General features: G+C 35.8%; 1 protein-coding gene across 1 annotated transcript in view; it reads left to right on the top strand.

The window, feature by feature from the left end:
* IL1RAPL1 (interleukin 1 receptor accessory protein like 1) overlaps positions 1–21,639 on the top strand; it is a 1,371,738-nt gene that overhangs the window by 1,341,385 nt on the left and 8,714 nt on the right. Inside the window, exons 9-10 of the mRNA XM_008959191.5 lie at positions 8,334–8,477; positions 21,197–21,367. Of these exons, the coding sequence (XP_008957439.2) occupies positions 8,334–8,477; positions 21,197–21,367 (315 nt within the window). The remainder of the gene's footprint in view (positions 1–8,333; positions 8,478–21,196; positions 21,368–21,639) is intronic.

Raw genomic sequence — 21,639 nt, forward strand, 5'->3', positions numbered from 1 at the left:
TAAATCTATACTATGAAGTTGATCATTTTTCTATATATTAAAAGTTTATTCCTAACTTAATGGACTGAATATTAATGCTATAATTATACCTTATCAGTTGCTTGAACCTTATGATACATTGACTAGATACACAGACATATTCTTGGAATTTTAGAATAGAAACACATAAAACCTAGCTTTTTATTCAAAATTGGGTTTGTTCTTAATCATCTAATCAGTCATTCATTTTCATTGAATATCTTTAATGTGTCAGATAGTTAGCAAGGTATTTGGGATAAGTAGTGAAAGATATAGACAAAATAGACAAAAAAAAAAAAAAAAGAAGACAACAAAAAACTTGTCCTGATGGAATTTAAATCCCAGTGGAAGACAAATAATAAACAATAATACATTTATTGATAAGCAAATGAAATATTATGTTATATAGTGATGAATACTATAAAAAATAAAGACAAGTAGATGCAAAATGCAGCCACAGGTTTGTGACTTGGAACGAGTGGTCAGTGTATCCAATTGAGAAGGTGCCGTATGAGCAGAGACTTGAAGAAGCAAAGAGAGAGGCATGTAGAAATCTAGGGGAAATACTCTCTAGTCAGAGGGAAGCCAGAGCAAAGGTCCTAAGATAAAGTCATTGCTTACAATGTAAAACAATAAACAAAACTAACTCTGATATAATTCAATATGGTAAATGAAAAAAAAAGGAACAGGAAATACATGTTCTAAAGAGGAAAAAAATCACGTTTAGTTGGAAAAGTTATATTGGAAGTGCAGATCCTAACCTTTCCTTGCAGGACTGGTTGGGTTTTGGTAAATGAAGAACTTCTGGTTTGGAACAAAAAACTCATGTCAAATTTAATTTACATTAGAAGGATGATTATGGCTAAAGGTTAGTTAGCTGCTTCAATTAAAGGAATAAAGAAACTTAAATGCCCACATAAGGGGTTTAGACTTTGTTCCATGGGCAATGTAAATCAGCTAAGAGATCCTGCAGAAAATTCCAGGGTGAAGACATGATCTGGGAAGATGAAATTGAAGGCTTTGTGCAGATTAGTGTACAATAGCTGTAAATAACAGAATTTTAATACAAAGGTAATCAACCTGAAGTACACTCTAATTACAATAACACTTGCAATTATTATCTTACAATTTGACCTTTTATTTTTTAACTTTCTATTTTGGAATACAAAAACTGCAGATATTATAGAAAATTACAAGAACAGTGCAATAAATTTTCATATATCTTCTCCACCTAGATTTACCAATTAATAGATTTGCCACATTTACCTTATCTCTCTTCCTACATATAGGTAGGTAAAAAGAGCTGCACTACATATACACACACACACACACAACATATCATTGTTAAACCCCATGAGAGCACATTGCAGACATTGAAACTAAATTCTTCAATGTGAATCCCCTAAAAACAAGAATTTTTTATGTAACCAGGATACATTTATCAAATTCAGGAAAATTCAAAATTACAAAATGCCATTGCCTATGATATAGTCTATATTCAAATTTCAAAAATTGTCCCAGTACATACCCTTTACACCATATTTACCATCTAGGATTATGCACTGCATTTAACTGCCAATTCTCTTTAGTCTCCTTTAATCTGGTATGGTTCCTCAGCTTTTCTTCGTCTTTGATAACATTGACATTTCAAAGAGTAGAAGCTAGATGGTTTTATTTTTTATAGTTGTCCCTCAGTTTGGATTGGCTTGACATTTCCTTATTTTTTTTGGATGTTTATGTGTTTCTGGCTATAATACTACTTAAATGATATTGTGCCCTCTTATTGCAGTACACCGGGGGTGGGGGGGGATGATATCAAGTTGTCCCGTTATTGGTGATACTAAATTTGGTCACTTCCTTAAAATGATGTCCATTTTTCCCCAGTGAGGAGGTACTATGAGACGGTGTGAATATCCTGCCTCACCAATCTTTCAACCAATAATTTTAACGTCTATTGATAATTTTTGCCTGAATCAATTATTATTATGATGGCTGAAAAATGGTCATTTCTAACTATATCGTTCCTTTCATATTTACCGGTTGACATTCTGCTCTTAGGGAGAGCTTTCCCTTCTTGTTGGTTTATTTGTAACTAATATGAACACATGGATTCGTGCTTTATTCAGTTACTGCCATTATTCATTTTAACTCATCTTTTAAAACATACCACCTATGAATACTTCTTAATTCACAGAGAGAAAAACCAGCTTAACACCCTTCTTGCCTAGTTGAAAGAGAAAAAAAGCACATTCCAAGGGTAGGCTCTAGCATGCTGTGAAGAGAATGTTACACTTTTCTTCTAGCCTTTCATTTTATTTTTCACTTTGAATAGTTCATTAACACATAACAATGAAGTTCCAAGGACCTGTGGGACCTTAGTCTAACTGGGCTCTAATGATGGGTCCTAGCCAACAACCATATTTGCATTTTGATTGGCAGTAAGTAGAAGTTAATTTGGTGCTTCATCTAAAAACCTCTTTCCAAATGGCAAAATATACTACTTTGGAGGTAATCTTTTGCCCAAATGTTTGGTCATACAGATTAAGCCGCTCCATTCAGGGATCATTTTTATTTTTATTATTATAATTTTGGGGGTTTATACCCTGACTTCCCAAAAAGGACTTTTGCAAGATCAAAACTGTTATTCTTACATACTGGTTTATACTTTCCCAAAACATTTTCTTCCTTTATGTGAATAGCAGCTTGATTTGTTAATGTGTTACCCCCGCCCCCCGCAAAAATAACTGCTTTTAAATTGCACTGATGTATTGTAGAATTGAGTTGAGTATCTTTGTAGGCTGAGCATAATTATCCTCCTGCCAGGAACAAATAAGTTATACTGCTCCAGAGAAATAAATATGCATACGAATTTATGTGGATGGATAAATTCTTATAAACTTTAGATCTTTATAACACAATGAGAGAAAAAGAAATGTACCTGGTGAGGCTAATGAATAAACTGGGATCATTATAATGTCTGTCATGCATTTTCCCCACAAACTTGCATTTTACTGCATATAAATGAGGGAAGAACACTTCAAAAGACTTTTTATAATGAACGAACCAACTTTAGGATAAACTACACAAAAGTAAGCCATCTAAAATCTTCAGTTATACCTTCTGGCAAAATTATATATATATAGGAACACACACACACACACACACACACACACACACACACACAGAGAGAGAGAGAGAGAGAGAGAGAGAGAGAGAGAGAGAGAGAGAGATCAAACAGAGATACTGACTAAAAACTGCAAGTCAAGAGTTCAAAAATACATATGAACTTTTACTTACTTTGTTAAAATCTTTACCTTTTCGAAGATTTCTAGCAGAAAATATTTGCAAACAATAACACCAGGTACAGGCCAAGAAAAGAACATAGTTTCCCATAGTATACTAGGTAATTGCAGCAAGATCAGTGGAAACCAAATGCATTTATTATTTGCAATGTAATTCAATATACTAAGAGATGGCACGCACTTTATTTTAATTAGCTGTTTCTTTTAAGGGGTTGCTTGCTCCCACTGTCTTGATAAGAAAAAATTGTAGTCATTGCTCAAAATGCTTGTAGCAAATCTAGTTTTAAATTGAAACAATTTATTCCAAAGCAGTCTACTACTGCAGCAATAATCAATGTGTTTTCCCTTAGCCTGTACTGGAGCTTTCCTAGGACTATTGTTAATTGCCTGTAACTAAATGATTGCTGGGGCCCTTAAATGCAACTCTTTGGCACTTGTTCATTTGTTGTTTTTAACCAAATGCCAGTTTTCCCTAGGTTTTGCCTAGCAATTTTGCTTTACAATTTTCAATATTCAGTCTCAGTCCCTTAAAGGGGGCAGAGTCTATCATTTTAACAAAATAACACAAAGGCTAAACAGATTTTAAAAGGTCTGCATTTCTCCTTCTGTCCTCAGATGTTGAATTGTGCTGAAATGATATCTTTTTATTTTTTAAATGCCGCCACTCCAGGCAACTTGAACTAGAGCTGAAAAGTAGATCCCATTTCAAAGGGAAAATGACATTTGCTGGGGCAACACCATTTACATTGTAATGTAAAGATAAAATACAGCAGTGGGCCCAAATGATTTCTCTTAACTGTGACAGAATTTAATCCTTAGTAATTTTGTATAACCCAAAGGATAAGCAATAATAGGTAGCGCATGTATTAATGAATCTGTCTGGCTTGGAGCAAAAGAATACAGAGGCTAAATCTAATGCACCATTTTCTTTGAGAGAGTTTTCATATGCTATATAAACCAGTGTGACTTAAATAGAAAAAAAATTTAACTTGCATACATGTATAATGTGTAGGCTTGTATATTACACTCCTGCATAGAAATATTGTAATAACTGAGGGGCAGGCACTGTGCACCATGGGGAAAGACACATTTCCATTTTGTTCCTGACCTCTTTATAAGGACATTATAAGAACACTATGCTTCTGCAATGTAATACTACAGAAGTCTCTGGGGGAAAGTCTGTGATGCTCTCAGGATCTCAGGATAAATTAGCTCCTTGTAAATTCTGTTTCTTTAGACTTGTTTTTGGTATTCCTATTATTAGTAAATGACTATCTATGGCCCAGAAGAATTATTCTTGCTTATTGCTCATTCTCTAAGCATATATAACTTTTCACATGTTTGTACCCTAAAGGAGTTTTTCATGTGACACAAGACTGTTTCTGTAACTGCTAAGCTACATCAACCCTGCTCTCTTTTTCTTATTATATTTTAAACAACACTATTGATTGGCTATGTAGAGTATTGTAAGTAATGTATATCATTTCTTAAATGGCTCGTGACATGTAGCAATGGGAGTAACTCCTATTTGGGTAATTACTTTGCTAAAAATAAGAAGGACTTATTTTCATACAATTTTTCTCTAATTTACCTGTATTCAATTTCTCAAAATTAAAAAAGTATATAGAGACCAGTATTATAAATACCATCTGGAGAAAATGAGAGTTCTGTTTATTAGATTGATCAGATTATATTTCAGGCAAAGATTTTTTATTATTTCCAAAGCTCCTCGACTATCTATGGGCACTTAAGGCATGCCACATGCCCAGCCCCTGTGTAGTGCCTCCAGATGCAAAGAATGTGCTTGGGGGCACCATAAAAGAATCATTCTCTGCCTGGGCTCTTATCTACAGCAGAGCAGCTTTCCTGACTCCCAGCTTTCTTCCCACACTTCTCCCCACATAGGCCTTTGGTTAGAACTTGCGTTTTTCTTAAAAAAAAAATCAAAATGTTAAAGAATTGAAATATGATTCACATAATATAAAGCGTGTAGCTCTAAGTGTTTGGCTAAATGAGTTCCGACAAATATAAACACTTGTGTATCCACACCATAAACCTATTTCCTTTACCCCAGAAAGTTTCCTCTTCCTCCATTCCAACAAGTTTCCCTTCACTCATCACCACCAATGAATCTATTTTCTGATTTATGTCACTATGGATTATGTTGGTCTGTTCTTGAGCTTAATTTAAATAGAATCATACAGTAGGTATTATTTCGTGTCTGGCTTCCTTTTTCTAACATAATTTTGTGAGAGTCATGCATGTTTTGTGTATCAGTAGTTTACTACTTTTATTGCTGAGTATATTCTATCATATGAACATACAATAGTTTGTTCATCATTTCCTGTTAATGGACATTTATATTGTCTCTATTTGTGGCTGCTGTGAATAAATAAGACTATTCTGAGCATTCTCATACAACTCTTCTTGCAGATATCTGCTTATATTTCTCTTGGACAAATACCTAGGAGTGGAACTGCTATTGATATGGTAGATTTTTATTTAATTTTATTAGAAATTACCCCAAAGTTTACAATGTGGTAATATCATTGGGTACTCTCACTAGCAATGTTTGGGAGTGGAAGCTAAGTGTTCTTGATTCTTTTTCCATTTCTTTTTTTGTACAAGAAATTTTTGAGTGGTAAATTCCTAGTGTTTAATATACTAAATTAGAAAATCTTAAAAGAAGCCGTAGTCAAAATGCTTATTTCTCACATTATATCCAATGTATTTTAAATCATATCTTCCTGATGTATAAATCACCCTGTGGGCATAAGTTAGAATTTTACACAGGCTTCTGTGTATGGTGTTTATTATCTTGAGTGAACAAGACCCAATGTATCCCCACAGGATTAGCCGCTCACCCTTTCTGTTCATATAATAGGGGGAAAACATTATACTGAAGAGCTTTTTGTATTTTGTTCCTGGTATTTTTGTAGTACTGTCTTGTGTGGTTCCCCACAATGTTAATCAGATAAGCTGCTGGAGGTATTTTTCAGTGTTTTACACTTCATATTAATTTACTTAGACTCTAAAAGAGTTGATCTCACTTTATTTTTTCTTAGATGCATACAGTTCAATCGTTTTAAATAAGATTTTCTTCAATTTCCCATTTAATTTTAATAATTACAGAAAAATACACTTGATTAAACAGTAGTTAATGTGTTGTTTATTAAACTGTAGAATTAGAAATCAAGGGCTAGGTAATAGGAAATATGAATGAGGATTTTTTTTTTTTTTTTTGAGACGGAGTCTCGTTCTGTCACCCAGGCTGGAGTGCAGTGGTGCGATCTCAGCTCGCTGCAACCTCCACCTCCTGGGTTCAAGCGATTCTCCTGTCTCAGCCTCCCAAGTAGCTGGGATTACAGGTGCCTGCCACCATCCCCGGCTAATTTTTGTATTTTTAGTAGAGACAGGGTTTCGCCACGTTGGCCAGGCTGGTCTCAAACTCCTGACCTCAGGTGATCTGCCCGCCTTGGCCTCCCAAAGTGCTGGGATTACATGTGTGAGCCACCGTGCCCAGCCTGAGGATTTTTTTTCCTGTAATTATTACAGGAAAAGTGACATCACCTGCACACACACACATACACAATGTTCTTGTAAGAAAATGATGGCCGTGCTTTTCAGATTATTTGTCACTCATACTACACCAGTCCCATCATGATTTCACCCCATTTGTGAGAACTCAGGACTGATCTGATAACCTGAGGGTACTTGTTACCAGCAAAACCGTGGATCATTTTAAAGTTCTCAGTCTAAGCTTACATTGACTGTGTTATGAAATTAGATAACTTACTGGTGGATTCTGAATTACAGAATCAAGAATAACATTATTTTACAGCTTTAATTTCAGAAATGTTTATATTTAATTGTAGTTAAGGAAACTAGTACTTTTCAAGGTAGTTGTCAACTGCAGGGAACAATGGCTACCCATCAGTAACAACATTTGGGCTATGATGATTACCGATAACGCTTAAAGTGAGTTTCAAAAATCTATGCATGATGGCTTACTATTTAAATACCAATATCCTTATTTTTGTTACAATGTCCATGGTTCTAAAGAAGGAAAAAATAACAAAATATTTTATCTCCAAGTTTTCCTGATACGTTTTGATCTAAGGTAGATATTCAATAGAAAAAGGAGAATTTGTATACAGTGAGTGTCAAGAAAATTCCTTTTTTGGATAGAACGTAGTAACATGCCTGGTAAAAGGGGAAGCAAAAATCTTAAAAAGTAAACGGTTGAATGAAAATAAACCACCACCAACATATTCATATACTGTCCCATCCACTAGGAGGCCTACTTCTTACACCCAAAAAGCATTCAGCCTCCAAGATTATGGTAGACCACCTTGGTATCACTGTATTCAGGAAGATACAGCAGAGGAGCTATTGCTCCTGGCAGGAGTCAGCAGACAGCATTCATTAGATAGTCTTCCCAACATTCTATGCAACAATCCACAGTGCTCTCCTGAAACTGTGTTGTTTGACCTCTCACCTTTCTTTGGCCCCCAACCCACAGGTGACAGCTCAAGTGAGAGGGATCAAGATTCTCATTGGGAGAGGCCAAAAGTCATCCTGGCTTAAAAGCTTCATATCCACAGGAATCAGTATTTATTTTATCAACCCCATAAGCATAGCTTCCGGGATCTCCACAAGTGATACATTTATATAAGAGAGTTATGGTACTCTGTTAAACCCAATATTATAGTTTCCAATCAGATATTTACAATTCTCTTAATCCAAATACAAGCTACCAACCAAGGTTCATTTTTACCACAAGCAATGTTGCTTAGCAACATGGTTGTCACATACCACCTTATCTAGTTACCAAGGAAACAGAGCTAGAAAGTTATCAAAAGGTCAAATTCTCATGCAAAAAGGAAAGGGGTTGTGTCAACCCGTTAACCCACATCTGATCTCATCCAGGAAAATGTGAAATCAAACTGAGTTTAATTTATGATTTTGGATGTGAATACCATATAATTCCCCATTGTGGTTTTTTCTTTCTAGAGCTAATGTACACAGTGGAACTTGCTGGAGGCCTTGGTGCTATCCTCTTGCTGCTTGTATGTTTGGTGACCATCTACAAGTGTTACAAGATAGAAATCATGCTCTTCTACAGGAATCATTTTGGAGCTGAAGAGCTCGATGGAGGTAGGATGTTACTTCTTTTATTGTTCTTTCTGAATGTTCTAATTTCTTTCTTGTCTTTGTTTTATGAAGGGGAAAAAAGTTACGTGCATAATCAATGGCAGCAGCTCGTATATTCTTTCAATGCTCAGTTTGTAAATTTCTCTTTTGTAAGGAAATGTGTGATGCTTTAGAGCCAATACTGTAGGTATTTTCCTCTGAAAGTTGTAAAGCAACACCTATCCATTTTAGAATTGTATTCCAAACACTTACAAATTACAAACACCGATTGCAATGCCATCAGAGTGTTCCTTTTCTCTCACCTTGTAATCAGGACTGAAAGGCCAGTTTTACTTTTTTTTTAGGTAAGGAGTGTCTCTTTTAATTGTGTTTTCTAGCCCAGTAGTTTGAAGCGAATCTCAATTTGCTCCTGTTTAGACTGATCCGTTATAATAAACTGTACTGAGTATTTTAAATTCATCCAGCAGTCTTTTCAATCTTGTTTATTTAGCTATATTTAGATAGCCTAATTTTTATTCCAAGTGTGGACCAACAGAAAAATGCACAAGCACATTAATTTCATAGTAATGCATCTCATATTTTTACTGTAAGTAGACAAATAAATATTGTTTTGTGGAAATCATAATTAGTATTTGCTTCTGGTCACCAATGAATATGTGTACAATCTAAGAGGAAAATGGAGTCCTTAAAATTCAGCTCCCTAAACTGCACATTAGACTTATGTTTTTAAAAAATGACCAAAAAGGAAAATAAACTAAGATAAACCAGCAAGATGGGAAGCATATGCAAACTGACAATGAATAGTACAGATGACAAAGCTTTCTTCATCATTTTTTTTTTTTTTTTGTGAGGTGGAGTTTCACTCTTGTTGCCCAAGCTGGAGTGCAATGGCGCGATCTCAGCTCACTGCAACCTCCACCTCCCGGGTTCAAGCGATCCTCCTGCCTCAACCTCCCGAGTAGCTGGGATTACAGGCGCCCGTCATCACACCCAGCTAATTTTTTGTATTTTTAATAGAGACAGGGTTTCACCATGTTGGTCGGGCTGGTCTTGAACCCCTGACCTCAGGTGATCCCCCCATCTCGGCCTCCCAAAGTGCTGGGATTACAGGCACGAGCTACTGCACCCGGTCTCATCATATTTATATACTGTTTTTTTTCAGTGATTTTCAGTTTTGCAGTAAATGGTACCAAGGAAAATGAGGCAATTGCCTATGTTGCCACGTTTCCAGGGTCCTCTGGAATAATAAATCCACAAGCAAAACTAGTTTTGCAGGTTTGTAAAGAGAAGTGGTTTATTCAGAATGCCTAACACTCCTCTTGGTTTACCCTTCTCTCCTTCCCATTAGGGTGAAGCCTGAGCTGCAGCAAAACCATTTCTTTTTCTTAAGTTTTTAATTGCTGATTTGCCTATTTGTTTCTAACTTTCTTGCCTATTGATGCAAATTATTATTATTACTATTGCTGCTGTTTTAAAGAAATATAAGGACTTTGCCATTGTCGGAACTACTGTTGAATGAGCACCAAGCATAGTGCTAGGCATTCTTAGAGTCATTCTTGCTAACCCTCACAAACATCCTGAGGTCAATATTGTAATCTCCATTTTACTGATAAGGCAACTGAGACTTTCAGAGGTTAAATAACTTACTCAAGAAGAGAACACAAATACTGTAAGTGTCCATGATGGGATTTGAAAATAAGTCTATTCCCAAAGCCTTTATCTTATCGGATACTCTCTATTATTTTTATTTTTTTTAATTTAGTATGTTCAGTATAATCTAAAGATCTGCTGTTGTTTGCACAATTAGCACAGTACATGGTATTTGAAAAAGCACATTACCTAAACAAGTCTCCCCTTTTCTATTAACCCTGTTTTGAATATGTTTATTTTGTGTTCTGAATGAGATGAATCATTTTACCAAACTATCAATTTCTAGGGCAGTAATATGTCATTTTCTGAATGTAGAAAATTCTGGAATATAATAAAAATGAATTAATCATACGCAGTGGAACTTTCAGTGATTCGAAGTTTCACTTCAGTGACTGACTTGGGTAGCCTTACCAGATTTCATTGCTGTTCTGAAGCTGCTGGGTTCTCAGTTTTTTAAAAAATGTTTTAAGTAAGAAAACAAAGCAGACAGACACTAACAAACAGTATTCTAACAGATGAGAAGGTTCTCTTGGAAAGCAATTTAGTTAATAAATCCTTTAGCAATTCTTAGAACTCTGTCTCTGAGGCCATCTTAAGCACAATCGAGGGTCTAAGTATTAGGGCTTTTCTTGAAATGCCACTGAAAATGAATTAGACCCAAAGAAAACCAAGATAACAAACTTAATTGTCATCTGGAAAATGTTAATGTACAAGTTATTCCCCTAAAAAGCGGGGGGCAGGGGGAAGCAAAGACTGTCAAGGCAGTGATTGTTCAAATGGTTTTATGGGAAGAAATTATTACTAGAACCGCAATCACATGTTCAGCCTCCCTATATTAAAGCAGACCCGTTCCTGCTGAAATGGTGGTCAGGGCCCCACTCTTAACTCGTACCTCCCGCTGCATCACACCTAACCTCTAGAACTTCCAGAGACACTGTTTTATCAGAACCATACAGCAGTACTAATAATTATATAGCAAGTTTAAAATCTATATCTTAACAAAAGTTAGAAGTGTATAATTGCAACTTTCTTTAATTCTCTAGTGCTCTAAAACCATTCAGCTTGGCTCTCAAGTTCCCATTTCTACTGAGAAAAAACTTATAACCTTGCTTCTCCAAGATTACTCCGTCACTTCTGGTTTGGAATTCAGCTTCTTGTGGGTTAACACTCAGTTGAAAATTGGAATATTCCATTTCCCTTCTTCTCTTTTACTCTTGTTTAAACCTGTTTCTAGGGAACTCATATGTAGCTTTCTGGTAAAGGAAAAAGTCACCTGGTGCATATGCCATCCCTTCCTCACTTGAGATACTACCACCTGGTCTTTGGACATGTTGAGCACTGACTTCTGAAGGCTTAGATCCTTGTCATGGCCTCCAGTCACAAGTTTCACACACTTGCCCAGATGTTTCTCCCTTGGGAATTTCAGACATTCTTACCTGTGTTTCTAGTCCCATAAACTCGGCTACACGCATACCCACCTTCCCATTAAAAAAAAAAAGTAATCATCTTCTTCATCCTTTGCCTCTTTCATATACAGTTTCCACATTGAGTGCAGGATTTCTCTACGAAGTTTACAGTTTCCCAAGATTTTCCCTGGGAAACTTGACACAAATCCTCGCCCTTCTCAGATTCTGCCTCAAACCATATGAAGTTCTGCTATCCTCTTCTCCTCTCTGTGGCCCTGAGGGCCCCTTCTCAGAAACCCATGCAGGCTGTAAACCTTAGTCACAGCCCCTTAGAGCCTCCTATACATGCTTTTATGGTCAAAGAATGGTCTACTCTTCCAATAGTGAAAAACTTCTCTGACATCATCAAATCCCCATGCTTCCTAGCTCTGCAAGCTTTTTCCTCTTCCAAAGAAGAGATGGCTATTCAACAAAACCCAAGGCTTTGTAAATTCTTGTCTTGTCTTTTAAAAAATGTAATTTAGAATCAAACCTGAGTAATGCCTTCTTTATTCATGGCTATCATATTTACCTTCCCTGAAGGGGTAATTTATAAAATACTTTTGAAAGTAAGATAAGGCAAAAAGTGTGAAAAATAACCAGGGAAAAATGTTTAATAATATCCTACTATAGCAATATGATAATAATAGATTCAATGGCCATTTATTGAATAACAAGTGATGTGTTGACTACTTTATCAATAATCAGAGAATCACACAATTAGAAAGACAGAATTTAAGCTCCAGTCTAAATGGCTCTAAATTCCAAGATTTACAGCCATTTTATCAGACTTGCAGATGGAGTTTCTGGCATCAGGGACACATTCACTCAGTTCCTTTGGAGTCATTACAAAAGGCATTACCTGGCTATATCAGTTCTTTATCAGAAGGATTATGATTGATATAGAAGGATTCTAATATTTTTTAAAGATAGAACATATTGATGCTTTTCTCTCTCAGTTCGTTCACATCACTCCTTGTTCCCCTCTATATAACCTTACATTTTATTATCTCCCCTGCATTCGGTCCTTAGCATTTCTAATTCCACAACACTCCCTGCCCATACTCATTCTTTGTCATCCTCCATTTTACACCTCAGTTCCTTGTATCACCTTCTATCTCATTGGCCACACTTTCCCCTCATGTGCCATTTCTAATTAGTCATCAATATCAGTCAATTGCACCTCTCAAAAATAGATATTTTCCTTACCCTTAATTGCAACTGCTTTGTCCAAGCCTCCTACACCACCCTCTTGTTTTCATTCTCTACTTCTCTATCTTATCCTTCACATTCTAACAGAATTATCTAAGTACAAATTTACTGTTCCAGTTTTTAAAATGCCTCCATTTTGCCTGCTAGAACAGTCTAGACTTAGCTCAGAAAGCAATTGCCATCAAAGGGTGACCCACCTTACTTTTGTAGCATTGCCACCCCCATGGGATCTCAACATGCAGAGTTCTAGTTAGAATAAGATGTTAGTCTTTGTAATAACACAGCTATTGAGAATGAACCTAAGACAATGTAATCTTGCATAATTCTCTGAGTTTTTTGGGGAAAATGAAGTAACCACAATGGTTAAGGGGAGGAGAAGATACGCTATCCCCCTACCACTTTGATTCCACAATAAAAGGAAAGAAAGTTTGGATAAATTCTGCCAGAAAAATATTTATTAGCCGACAGCCTTATCACTCAACTTATAAATCAGAAGAAGTTCCAATTCTGTTGTATATGTGTGTGTTTGTGTGCATGTATGAATCTGCATGTGTGCATGCTTTTCAGAAACCTTGCAAGAAATTTTCTCCCAAGGCAAATGTGGCAATACTCCAGTGGTAGGATTGAACTCACCTTCTGTTGACATCCAAGAATAATTTTCATCAAGACCATTTTGGAATTAAGCCTAGAAGATCTTCTCCAAGGGGGCAGACCACTGGCCCTGCTAGATTTTTGTAAGGGTGGGGATGTGTTTCTAAATTGTGTTAAGTAATTCATATGTCTTGATTAACACTGATTTTACCATGGAAATACCATTTCCAAGACCCATTGTACACAGTAAAAAGCCACTATCTTTAGCAATGAAACTTGATTTCTAATATCCATTGTGTTCATTGATGAAGCATCTACTTTTGATCAGAAATATAGTTTAAGTGCTTGTAGTGACTGCCTCTGGAGTGTTGCCTCATTTTAGTTAAATGCTTGCTGACCATCCTAATAAGGGCAAGCTACTGTCTTTAGAGTAGAACTTATACTAACAAAGTACCACCACCATTTATGCTGGAAAGATTTTAAAAAACAATACAGACATCACAACAGTGTTAGACTCCTTTGCTCCTCCATGTCTCTGAATGGAGTGTCCCTTCAAGTTTTGTTTAAAGTTTATAATCCTACTTTATATATTTTTTTCAGAGTGTAAAATGGTTTTTGTTGTTGTTTTCAGCTTTTTTTCCTTCTCTGACTATGAAGTATGTGGGGCATGCTTACTCATAATGACGCCAGGGCAAGCTTATAAGAACACTGTAATCACTAACACGAATCCTATTTTAAAGATGAAGAAAGAGATCTCCTAGTCCTACGTTGGGAGTTATTACAGGCATTGAACAAAATTAGTTAGAGCAATTTTTTATAATCTCCACCTCCATCTCAGAAAATGTGAACATCTGTTCCATTTCAGGCATATTAAGCACATTGGCATCTATGAAATCTTAGGCCATAGAATTTCTTTTTCTTTCTCTTTCAATGACAAGGTCACTCACTATTCATAGTTTCAGGAATTATTGTCCTCATGTCCATCAGTGAAACATAGTACCTCTGCAAATTATTTAAAAACCTTATAGGGATTTTTTTTGGTTTTTTTTTTTTTTTTTTTTTTTTGGTCGGGGGGTGGGTGGTGGTGGTAGTTAGACCATTTACATACACAGGAATAATCTTTAGAAGCTAGAACAAGTTTTTGGATCCCAGAAGGAGAGATGTAGAGTTGTTCTGGGTATATGACTTGCCTCAAATCATTAACTGTTAAATGGTAGGAACCGAGGCTTCTTATCCCAAATCTTGTGCTCCCTTTGCTATTCTGCTACTTTTTATCCCCTTAAGACTTCTGAATCTATGTTGCCTGCTGCCCTCTTAGGGATACAAGAGAAGGAAATAAATATCTATAGAATGACTCCTTTGGACCAGGCATTTTGCTATATGATGGGGTCTCATTTAATTTTAGACATCTTCAGGAAGGTGCTATTTTATAGATCAGAAAATATAGTCCCAAATGAGTTATATAAAAAGTTATGGCAATCAAGATTTGCGCTAAGCTTCTGGGTGTTTTTTTCACTACTTTATACCACAGATATTTTAACTAGTATCAAATTTAAGTGTTTGGGAACTTATAGATTCAAATAATCCAGAAAAGTACCAAATGGCACAACATGTGAATTAGAACAGTACTGTAAATACTTCAAACTGTACAAGTCAAGCAAATTTATTTTACAACAATTGCCAGAGGTTGTCATAGCAGAATTGAAATGAAAAGCAAAATTTATTAAGACATTGACATTCAATAATCATAAAATCAAACCATTAAGGTTTTATATATCTAATGTTTATTCATTCAAAGATATATGATCTCTGAAGAGAATTTTATTTGAAAAATCCTATCTTGAAAAATTGAGAAAGCATATGATGGCAAATCTGAGACATAAGAAGAAATGTGACTTACTTTTTGAAAACTATAATTTATTCAAATTTTATCAATGCAAATTTTTAATTATCACAGTTTTCTGTGATAATATGCCACACTTAAACATACAAAATCAACTTTTAGGATTAAAAAAAGATGAAATATACAATTTATCTTTGAACCCTCCTCCAGTTTCATTTTAGGAATCCATTTACTGAATGACGGCCTCTGCCACTAGTCAATTTCACTTATGTGATTCATATATACTTGAGAACAAAAAAAAAGGAATGACCAGCTGCCAAAAACATTTGACAACTATTCAGTAAGTGTTTAGAGGTTAAAAACTCCCCCAAACCGGATGTCATACTTAAAACATTTCTATTGTCAGTAAATCTTTTTTCTAGCCAAATCCAATACAGCCACTACCTTCAACTTGAAAAGTGAGTCTTCAACCTACATTTTCTTAAAAGCTGTGTTATTCTAAAATAATCCTGCAGATTCCTTGCTTCCTCAGTCCTTTTAAAGAACATTGAGGGTATTATCCTCTCATATGTTAAAGAGAAAGGTGCATTTATCTATAACCTTTCCAAACCCTCTTTTCATTCCTGAACATAATTCCATTTTTTCCTTCTTCATCAAGAGTTCTTAATATTTTAAATTCATATTTTTTATTTGTTAACGCCACAGAGTCCAAACTTCCTTCTTTCCTCTCAAAAATGTTTTTATAAAACATCAAAGCTTTTAGTTAATTCAATTTAAGAAGAAATATCTGCTGGACTTGTTGATTGACTTCAAGTAACCAAACAACTAGTTGAATGATTGGGTCTTGTTTTTTGTTTGTTTGTTTTTGGTTTTGGTTTTCTGGTGGAGCATATCTGCCAGGGTCTTTTGAAAGTCATAAGAAAGAGTAACTTAATGACTACATTGCAGATTATAAAGAATTACTACAAAGAGTGTGTATACCAGCTGTTTTCATCTCTGCTGTGAACAGAATTATAGTTGATGGCTTAAATTGCAGAGGATTTTGAGAATAAAGCTCAGAATAAGAAATAGACTCTTGTACCAACCTATAACTACTTTTAAGCTGTTTATAAATGAAAGTTGAATTTAAATTATCCTAGCCCTAGCCTTTAAAAATATTAGCATAATTTTGTTTTTCATGGTTATAAAGATGTCAGCTTTTCAAAGTTTCACCAGTCATATGAAGTTCATACACATTAAACTATGTCAATTTATGTTCTTAATTATATCAAAACAATCTAAGACGTACTATCCAAGATGCATATACAGTTGGTAATTGAAAAAGGGAAGACACCTTAGAATCCATATGATTTTGAGTCAAAAAACATTGCTGAATTTAGTATGGCATCTGGCACTCTGCTTCCAGTCTGACAACTTTTCAAATCATGGATTTGCTTCTGATGGTAAATAAATGCCTAACCCATTACTGCACTGATGCAGACTCTGGAGAAAGAGAGAAATTAGATATCACTCAAGTGTCCCATTGGTTTGAGGATGGTGCTGCAGATGCTTGAAAGAGGCTTTCTACCAGTATAATCTACTTGGAAACAACTCCATTATAACTGGGAGATATTAACTTAAGTGCTATAAATACATCCAGATGACATAAGGAGATAGAAAACTAACTGATGTCATAGCACCAATTCCTAAATTTCATTTAAGATTAATATGGTTATTTCATATATTAGTCTAGGCAAAAATTTATCCCCTTTTTGATAAAAACATGAATTCTTAGCTATTTTATTGGGAGTATATCTCCTCTAAGTATTAGGACGATCTATCATGGAGCCAAGGGGGCAAGGTTTAGTTTTTATGATGTTGTGGTCAAATACCTGGCAGATAACTGCAGTTGTTTGGTGTCATTGAGACCTCTGCATGCCTATATCCTGTTCTAGAACAGAGTTTATCGAAGTGTGGTCCCTCAATCAGCAGCAGCATCTCTTGAGAGTTTGCTATAAATATAAATTCTAGGAACCTACTCTTCACCTACTGAATGAGAAACTCTAGAGGTGGGGCTCAGCCCTCCAAATGATGGTCATTCATGCTCAAGTCTGAAAACCACTTTCCTAGAGGCATTTACACAGATCCTAAGGCCTTTTTTTTTTCTTTCTTTTTTTTTGAGACGGAGTCTCGCTCTGTCACCCAGGCTGGAGTGCAGTGGTGCAGTCTCGGCTCACTGCAAGCTCCGCCTCCCGGGTTCACGCCATTCTCCTGCCTCAGCCTCCCGAGTAGCTGGGACTACAGGCACCCGCGACCACGCCTGGCTAAATTTTTTTGTATTTTTAGTAGAGACGAGGTTTCACCGTGTTAGCCAGGATGGTCTCGATCTCCTGACCTTGTGATCTGCCTGCCTCGGCCTCCCAAAGTCCTGGGATTACAGGCGTGAGCCACCGCACCTGGCCAACCCTAATGTCTTTTCATGAATCACAGTAAGAAGCTACAGTTCAAGAGTATTCCAAAGGAGCCTTGCTAAACTCTGAACCACAGCTCCTAGTAATTCCTTGAGAAGTCAGAGCAGCATGGAGTCTACATCTCCAAAGCAGTCTCTCCTGAGAAATGATCCGAGTCTTGGGAAAAATCTCAAAATTAGCTATCGGGTGTGAGTCATGTGATACCAAAATGAAAGGCCATTCGTTCATTTCATCAACTGATAAACTTGAGCATCTACTAAGCCCCAGTCACATACCTGAGCTAAGGATCTCATAGTCTAAGAGAGAAGATAATATATAAGCAAAATCATATAATACATGGGAAAAATCATCACTTCCAACTGAGGGAAATCGGGCTAACCTTCAAGGAAAACAAGCTAAAAATGCAGCTGCTGATTATTTAGACAATAAGTAGCCACAGATATTTTTTAAGCCACCATAACACATGATAAGTGGTAAGGTCTGGGAAGGTAAATTTGGTGACTCTCTTCTCCAGAAGGAGAAAGAAATGGAACGGGAAGACCACTCAAATATAATTATAACAGCTGAGATATGAGTAGGGCCTAACCTAGAATGGAAATAGAATCCAATAGATTTGTACCAATGAATGGCGATGAGATTATTAGTAAAGATAAGGGATAGGTGGAACGCGCATCTGAAGTTTTGACATTAAAGAAATGAGATTTTTATGTTACTAAAATTAAAATGAAATAAATAAAAGATGAAGAACAGAGCTTGAGATGGGAAGCTTGTTACGTTGTGAGCATGTGAAGTGTGAGGTGCATGATGAAGATGCAAATTAAAGTGTTCAGGTTACAGGTAGGAGTGGGGGACTGTCATAATTCAGGAGAAATAGAACAGGATCGTGCATCCAAATTGAGGAGGCATCTACACAGAAGTGATGTTATGGAAGTTGATGTTATGGAAGGAAAGGATATTTTTAAGGGAAAGTGGGCTGAAAGAAAAATGAAGTGGACCGCAGAAAACATCTTGCAGAAAGACGGTATTTATGGGTTGGAAGAGAGGTTTCCATGAAAGAAGCAGGGGAATCAGAAACATAATGTTATATAAGCAAAGGTGATATTTATCTGAAATTTACCAGTATGGGTGGACCAGTTGTTTACATCTCGTCTGATTTCTGAATGCTCCGTTCTTACTGGTGTTCATATGTTGATATGGCTTTAAAATAATCTTAAGCCTAGAGAAGACATGAGGCAATGAATGAGGATCTAATTATTACACAACCCTAGTTGAGGGGAGTTTCACCACTTTGTACTACTTTGTGGCAAACTGGAAAAGAACAGATTACAAGAAAATAGCATATGCCCAAAATAATACTACAATCCACAATCTGGCCTGAGGAGTCCTTCCATTATTAGCCTGTGACTCCTGAACTACCCTTAGTAATACATTTATCTCTTAGGAATGTACTATTGATTTGTCTGCATCTCCTGCTAGGCTAGAAACTAATGACCAATATTGTAAAGAAAGTTTAATATCTCATAGGTAATGCATGTGAATAGTTAATGAATATTTTAATTAATTATTAACCGATATTATGTACTGACTTTATTGTGTGCTTTCATGATTTCTTACTCAACTAAAGTGTTTACATCAATGAGTGGTACAATTATAGATTGTACTGGCCTATGGGCATATAGCTTTTCTATAGCAAATATAATAATTATTTTTGGAGAAAACTAGATTTTGTTTTTTAAAATGTACAACTATATGCTGGCTAAAGAATCAAGGAAATGCCAAAATATGACACATTTGGTATGATTGTTTTTCTTAAACTTTTTTGCCCTAAAAGCTGCTGTTTAAAAAACTCTTCTATAGCTGAAGTTTTTATTCCAAGTATCCTATAGTGAAGTTGTTAGTGCCTTATATACCTGTGTTAACTTTACATGTAGCAAACACTTTTCTGAGTTTGCCCTGAAAAGTTATAATCATAGAATGATTTCTAGATGGCTCAAAATTATCAGACTACTAGAATTAACACACATGTATATATCTCAGGAAGTGAATTTTAGTGTCCTTGAAGTCAAAAGGATTGTCCCAAAGCCACCCAGAGCAACGGTCAAGAATGTCCCTCTATCGTTGATGTTTCATAGCCCAAATATTTTAAGTTCTATGCTTAATGCAGAGTTCATTTTATTCTGAAATTTATGAGTGTTTCAATTTAACTTGATCTAATCATCAAGTAATACACTGCCTATCATCAGGGAAGTGCAATAGAGAGCTAAAGACATTGATATTGGTAGACTCAGCATATCAACAGTATTTAAAATTTAAGTGAACTATGAATCTTGATATCTTAGTCGAAAAAGGAAATTGACCAAAGAAAGACTATCCGGAGGATAAATGATTTCTTATTCTTAGAAACAACAAGTGAGAAATCTGAGATGGTATATTAGAAAAATTAAGATAAAGATAACAAACGATAGTAGTCCTCAAATATTTAAAATTTTCTCATGTAAAAAGGGGGAAGAGTAAGGAGAGAAATGAGATTTTAGAACTAAGTTTCTTTTATTTACATTCTACTTCTTGATTCTTATGAACAAACTGATTAACATGATGAAAAATAACTTGGCAATATTTTATGTGTAAGATGAGTGGAGACCAGAAAAATAATGTCTTTCTATAATCATTCATTTTAATAATATTCTCCATCCCAATATGCAAGAACTGACTCCTAGTAAAAAATTAATTATCCCAAGTTTGGTTTTATTTTCTCCCCAACAGAAAATCAACACAGCACACATAATCTAAAAAATCATTCCTCCACAATTAAGTCAGTTGCCATTTTCTCTCTCTTTTTTCAACTGGGTAAAATGGCCAAGGGTAGGATCAGTTGAACGTAAGAGCATACTGATATCCAAACATATGGCTTTTACAAGCAGTCAAGATTCTCTGTGATCTGTGCATCAAAAATGGTGAAATTCTGCCGGGTGCGGTGGCTCACGCCTATAATCCCAGCACTTTGGGAGGCTAAGGAGCGTGGATCGCCTGAGGTCAGGAGTTCAAGACCAGCCTGGCCAACATGGTGAAACCCCATCTCTACTAAAAATACAAAAATTAGCTGGGTGTGGTGACGTGCACCTGTAATCCCAGCTACTCGGGAGGCTGAGGCAGGAGAATGGCTTGAGCCTGGGAGGCGGAGGTTGCAGTGAGCCAAGATCACACCACTGCACTCCAGCCTGGGCAACTGAGCAAGACTGTGTCCCAAAAAAAAAAAAAAAAAAAGGAAGTCTGCATTTCATTACTCTTTTCATTGATTTTTCTCCTACTTTTTTCACAACAACAAATCAAAATTCAACCCTTTGTACCTCCAAACTAGTTTTAGAATATTTGGCATCATTGAACTCAGTGAAACTTAATGAAGCCTTCATTTTTTGGTCTTTCAGAAATGGGACATTTGGAGACGTTTATGAAAAAAAGTGCATGTTTTCATGTCCTATTGTTATCTTTGTAGAGTAGTGACTTCGACTTTTCTTTGGAATTTTTTGACAGACAATAAAGATTATGATGCATACTTATCATACACCAAAGTGGATCCTGACCAGTGGAATCAAGAGACTGGGGAAGAAGAACGTTTTGCCCTTGAAATCCTACCTGATATGCTTGAAAAGCATTATGGATATAAGTTGTTTATACCAGATAGAGATTTAATCCCAACTGGAAGTAAGTTAATGTTTTCATTTGAGAGTGTGCATATTCATGTGAGTGTCTGTGTAGTCATCACTTTTTCATGGAATTTTAATGTTTGGTTCTTTACTTCAAAATTTGTATCTGTTAGTTTCCCTAGAAAGAAACGTCTTTGTGTGTTCACATGAAATTTAATTTTTGCTAGCTCAGAGAAAAGATACTCCATTACTGTATAAAGCATCTCATTTTGTGAGCCTTGACATTGAAAGAAACCAAATGAGAGATTTGTACCGGGAAAAAAAAATATT

This window comes from Pan paniscus, chromosome X (assembly GCF_029289425.2).
Source record: "Pan paniscus chromosome X, NHGRI_mPanPan1-v2.0_pri, whole genome shotgun sequence".
In the NCBI taxonomy this organism is placed as follows: domain Eukaryota; kingdom Metazoa; phylum Chordata; class Mammalia; order Primates; family Hominidae; genus Pan; species Pan paniscus.